General features: G+C 41.8%; 1 protein-coding gene across 4 annotated transcripts in view; it reads left to right on the top strand.

Annotated features, from left to right (window-relative positions):
• The first annotated feature begins 2,170 nt into the window (after positions 1 to 2,170).
• Positions 2,171 to 6,000, top strand: part of LOC108927245 (RNA binding protein fox-1 homolog 1-like) — a 244,529-nt gene continuing 240,699 nt past the window's right edge. For all 4 annotated transcript variants that reach the window (XM_029246797.1, XM_029246794.1, XM_029246796.1 and 1 more), the window contains exon 1: positions 2,171 to 2,417. In XM_029246797.1, the coding sequence (XP_029102630.1) occupies positions 2,334 to 2,417 (84 nt within the window). In that variant the 5' untranslated portion in view covers positions 2,171 to 2,333. The remainder of the gene's footprint in view (positions 2,418 to 6,000) is intronic.

Genomic DNA, 6,000 nt, shown 5'->3' with positions numbered 1-6,000 from the left:
TAGTTCTGAGACATTTTGAAGACTTCCAGTTCAATGCAGTTTTTACTTGCTGCTTATTTAGCCTGTTCTAGTAGAAATTTTGAGTTCATAACCTTATTTATTATACAGTGACTAATTAGAATATCTTACTTGTAATTAGCAAATCCTTTGTTCCGTTGTTGGTAAATCGGTCAGTCTGTATTTGCTGTGTATGCAATTTATCAGATTCGCAGTACTTCGGTTTTATAGGATTCAATGTGCTGTGTGCCATGATTACATCAGATCACAGTATTTAGATTACCTGTAAAGCAATAGCAGACACTTTTTTAGTTTTTTACATTTCAAATGACAAAACATATGAGCACAATCCATTAAACACAATCATGTCAATAATAATAATAATGATAATTATGATGATAATAAGAATATATTTGTTAAGCTTCATACATGGTATATTTTCAAATATAATTTAACCCCACTAATACATAAATACACTCACAGGCTCTTTCTGGCCCACTTGCAGCATATTTTCTTTGACATTTATGCACTGATGCATTGGATTTTAGTATGAGTAACAGAAAGGGATACAGGGTGGCAATAGCGCAAAACAAACAGAAACATATGGCTGTATTCATTTACTGTACACGGAGTGACAGCTCCAGCACATGGCGTTCCGGCACGGCGTTATTGCCTCTCGCTCAGTCTACAATCTGCATAGCCTGCTCCCTTTCTCCTCATCTTTGTTTATTGCCTGCTGTGTCTGTTTCTCAAATGCGACTCTGCTGGCTGTCAATCTGTCTCTCTGTCTATCTGTCTCTCTCTCTGTCTTTCTTCCTCAGTACTTCTTTGGCCTCTCGGTTTCTTTCTCCTTTTATCTCTCCCTCAAAGTGTCTCTCTGTCTTTTCTGTCTCTGGATCATCTCTTTTCATTTGTCTCTCTGTTCTGTTTTTTTTTCTTCATCATTTGTCTCTGTTCTCTCGTTCCTGTCCATCTCTCTGCCCTGTCTGTCTCTTGATCATCTCTTTTCATTTGACTCAGCGTTCTGTTTTTTCTTCATCATCTGTCTCTGTTCTCTCTTTCCTGTCTGTCTGTTCCCTGTTATCTGCATACCTGTCTCCCATCTGTTTTCATCAGTCTTTGTTCTCTCATTTCATCCTGCCCCTCACTTGCCTGTCTGTCTCTTGATCAAATCTTTTCATCTGTTTCTGTTCTTTCGTTCTTGTCCATCTCTCTGTCCTGTCTTTTTATCATTTCTTTTCATCTTTCTCTGTTCTCTCATTTCTGTCTATTTCTCTATCCTGTCTGTCTCTTGATCATCTCTTCTCATCCATCTCTCTGTTCTCTCCTTTAGGTCAGCTTCTCTGCCCTGTTTCTTTCGATCATCTCTTTTCATCTGTCTCTCTCTTCTGTTTTTTTTTTTCTTCATCTGTCTCTATTCTCTTTCCTGTCTGTCTATTCCCTGTTATCTGCCTGTCTGTCTCTCATCTGTTTTCATCTGTCTTTCTTCTCTTTTTGTTCTACCCGTCTCCTGCCTGTCTGTCTCTTGGTCATCTCTTTTCATCTGTCTCTGTTCTCTCTCCTTCCTGTCTGTCTCTATCATCTCCTTTCACCTGCCTTTGTTCTCGTTTCTGTCTGTCTCTTGGTCATCTCTTTTCTGTCTCTCTCTCCCTCCTGTCTGTCTCTAGAATGTCCTTCCTTCTGTCTCTGTCTTGCTATCTGAAATCTCAGTTCTCCTCTCCCCTTCTGTCTTCCCCTCTTTATTTCCCTCTATTCTTTCTCAGTACTTCTAAGCCCCCTTCTCTCGCTCCCTCTCTGTCTATCCTTTGTTGTACTCACTTTGTGTCTTCCTCTTTCTCATTTTCTTACCCCTCGTTTCTTCCCTTCTCTCTATTCTGTGCGCTTTTTGTCAGTTCTTTTCATCTGCCTCTGTATCCTTTCTTTTCCTCCTTACCATCTCCAATGCATTCTCTCTTCTGTCCCTTCTCCTGCCTCTCTTTGTCTGTCTCACTGTCATCTGTCTTTCCACCTTGTTTCCTCGTCTCTCTCCTCTCCCATTTCTGTCTTTCTCTCCTCGTATTTTTTCCTCTCTTCCTTTCTCTTGCGCCCCCCCTCCGCCCCCTCCCCCCCTTCCTCTCTCCCTCCCTCTCTCTCTTCCTCCCTCCCTCCCTCCCTCCCCTGTTGCGAAAGAGGAGCCCCTCTTTGCCCCTGTCCCCCGCTGTCCGAGCACAATGACACCTCGCCGCGCTGTACCCGCGCTCCGCGATGCCCTTCAGGTAGAGCGCGCACACACGGCTGGCTGAACTGAAGGCAGAAGAAGAGGCGCGCGCCGAGGAGGACATTTACAGGACCGTGGGATGTTTTCAATGCGCTTCTGTGTTAATTCTCTGGCCGGCGCGATTCCTTCCTTTTGCACAGAAGCTGCTCTCGCCGTGAAGAAGGTTAGTGACGCGGGTGCTCTGCCGTCTCCGAGGCGCGGGAAGTGGCCGCGAGGGCGAGCAGCGGAGCGCTTGGCACACAGGTGCCGCGGCGCGCGGCTGCGGGAGCCACATGTCAGTGTGTGTGACACTCACGCGCTCACACTTGTGCAGTGGACTGGAAGGTCCGACAATGACAGAAGGAAAGTGCAGCACCGCCGATGCACGAGAGCACCGCGCGTAATACAGTCGGTGTATAATAATGTAGCGCGCTGTGTGTGTGTGTGTGTGTGCGCGCGCGCGCGCGCGCGCGTAGAAAGGCAGGCGTTTCATTTTGATTGCTGTTCCTCGGGTGTCGCGCATTTTTTCCAGAGGACCAAGTCGTTCGCTGTCAGTTAAACTGCTGCCAGTTAAATAAATAAATAAGTTAATACAGAGAAAATTGAGCGCGACGGTCGTGCCGACGCTGAATGAACTTTTCAGAGTCCACTGTCAGTGCATTTGTCATCCCTTCCTTATTATTATTATTATTATTATTATGTGCGTCATTTAAATCTGCTCTTAGTGATTAGTGAAGCAAAACACTGAACGGAGACCTTACGTGTTCATCGTATTTGTTATGGTTATAACACTAATACAGTATATGTTAATATTCTGTATTATGAATTTTGACTTTATATGAACACATTCAAACATAGTTTTTGTGGATCTTAATATGAACGTGTTAAAAAGCACATGTCCGCAGATCTTCTTCGCCAGGCTGTTTTCAGCAAACGTATCTGAAAAGTTTCACAGAGAAAACTTTGGTAAGTAAAAACGGTGTACGTAAGGGTATGGAGAGTGTGCGGTAGGAGCCCAGGCATGCAAGAAACCTGAGTCACACTTTGGAGTCTGTGCTTTTTGGGCGATGGAAACACAAGAATTACAAAAAAGGAGGGAGAAAAAAGCCATTAAAACCGTTACAGCAATGGGATATCGTGGGAATAAATGAAAGTTAACAGCAGCACGCAGAGCAGCTCCGCTTAATACTGTGCGCTCAGCTTTTGATCAGACTGGCTGGGTGAGGACAACAGGGACGCATGAAATGTAGATCTTCTCTGAACAAAAGCCTCACCATCATGAAGCTATTCACATGTTCTGTTTGTTTTTTATTTCTAAACTACACGATTCATAGTTAATAATAACAAGCATTATATAACAAGTAATCTATATCCATCTATCTATCTATCTATCTATCTATCTATCTATCTATCTATCTAGCTGTCTGTCTGTCTGTCTGTCTGTCACTGATTTCCCTGTTCTTACCACAAAACACACAACTGCAAAGTGCAAATTGCTTTTAAAAAACGCCGTGTTTAAGTGCGTACATGTGCGTTCTTTTACCGTATAATAAAGTCTATAAGACAATCTGTTTAAAGTGGAAAAACAAAGCATGTTAAATATTACTTTTATTCTTTTCATGAAACTTGAATAGCCTCATGCATAATCAGATTTTAATCTGACTTTTTTTTTTTGTAATTTTCAGAGTATTTAATAATTTATTATGCTTTTTTTTTTGTAATTAAAGGCTGTTGAAGTAAGACAGTGTGACATACCAGAATATCATTTAAAAATACTGAATAAGAGATACCTGTTAATTTTCATGGAGGAATAGTAGTTTAAAGGCTTTTACAGGCTGGGTTTACTACTTTTTGTGATATATTATATCAAATGCCATCCTTTTGGTTGTGCTTCCCCACAAGACTAAGCACTGTCTGGCATTACCATACTGTGGATTTGTCTCCTGAATGGAGCTTGATTTTTTTGCTGGCGTGCCTCCCATATGAAGGTTTTCTATGATGTAGCGCCAAGGCTTCCAGTGTTTTTTGTGATACAGAGCTGGTGTCAGTGGGATCTACACGCATGCTTGTAGGTTTTTTAAAAAAAGAGAGGAACATTATGGAAACTGTGAGATGTGTACAGTTCGTTGTTTTACTGTGTACAGGTCATTGTCTGTTTAATCTTAGTCCAAGTTACACAATTCAGTGCATTTCCTGAAAGACTGATATGAAAAAAAAATAAGAACTCACAGCCCTTAAATACACTTACAACCGTGAACACCACTCTTAACACTTGCATTTTTATGCGGTTTAAATTTAAATCGGTGCTGCCTCTAATAGGATTTTATATTTGGCAGCAGAAAAATACAACTGTGTGATCATAACCTTGAAGGCTGAAAAATACTTGTAATGACAATATAATAAGATTATTCAAACTGCTGCAAGTTTTTGTTGCTACAGGTATTGATTATGAAAGTCTTTCCTCGAGATGAGTCCAATAAAGATATTCTACTTCAGAGGCTAGTCTAGGCTGACCGATTGATTTTTGAATGAAACAGATTTCTCATCCAACCCTTTCAGATATAGATTAAAACCATTAAAGGAAGTGTTATGTAATGGGGAAAATTAATAGAAATTTCCAGGAAAACAGCATATATTTCACAACAGGCTCATACCACATTCTCAGCTACAATGTTTTCTCAGTGCGTACTATACGTTAACATAGGCCTACATGCAATTAAAATTACTTTAAGGCTGTATTATGTATAAAAACTTAATTTTGCTAATCATAAGTGCAGACTCACCATTGATATCTGTGATGAATAAAATTATTCAGAGCTGTGTAAATGAAATGAAATCTGTAACATTTACCAGAAATATATATATATATATAAGAGGGGGTGCGGTGGTGCAGTGGTGCAGTGGGTTGGACCACAGTCCTGCTTTCCGGTGGGTCTGGGGTTCAAGTCCCGCTTGGGGTGCCTTGCGACGGACTGGCGTCCCGTCCTGGGTGTGTTCCCTCCCCCTCCGGCCTTACGCCCTGTGTTACCGGGTAGGCTCCGTGACCCCGTATGGGACAAGCGGTTCTGAAAATGTGTGTGTGTGTGATATATATATATATATATATATAGTTTTGTGTTGTAGAAAATTTCCCAAGTTCCCTGCACAAATACCCCAAGCACCTTTTAAATTCTATATTACATTGACAGTGTCAGAACATTAGGATGCTAGCACAAAAATGTGATTGCAATCCTATTTTTGTCATGCATCAAAGATAGTGGATTTTAACAGACATTTGAGTCATCCGTTCTCTCTTATTTCTGTGTATAACTTCAGACTAGTCAGGCAAGTTTTATTTTGGCCTTTTTTTTGTACTTGGTGCAGCGCTCCAGGTTTCACTTCCTAATTACAGAATCCTAGCATCAGTGTTTCAGCAATCCCAGCAGTTCCCGAGGACAGGGTAAGTGACACAATTGTGAAATAAATGGTCCTGCTGACCACTCACATACCAAGACTCAGGGGATCATTGAAACAAGAGAAGACATATCTTGTTGCAACAATAAACTTCTGTAGATTTGTTCCATCTTGAAACATAGTTATATCTGCATGAATAATAATTATTATTATTTGTTGTGGGGGTGCGGTGGCGCAGTGGGTTTGGCCTCTGCCTGCTCTTCGGTGGGTCTGGGGATTGAGCCTCACTTGGGGTGCTTTGCAACGGACTGGCGTCCCGTCCTGGGTGTGACCCCTCCCCCTCCAGCCTTGCGCCCTGTGTTGCCGGGTTAGGC

This window comes from Scleropages formosus, chromosome 20 (assembly GCF_900964775.1).
Source record: "Scleropages formosus chromosome 20, fSclFor1.1, whole genome shotgun sequence".
NCBI classification, from domain to species: domain Eukaryota; kingdom Metazoa; phylum Chordata; class Actinopteri; order Osteoglossiformes; family Osteoglossidae; genus Scleropages; species Scleropages formosus.
Note: the sequence above shows the minus strand (reverse complement) of the source record. Positions and strands in the feature narration are given on the sequence as shown.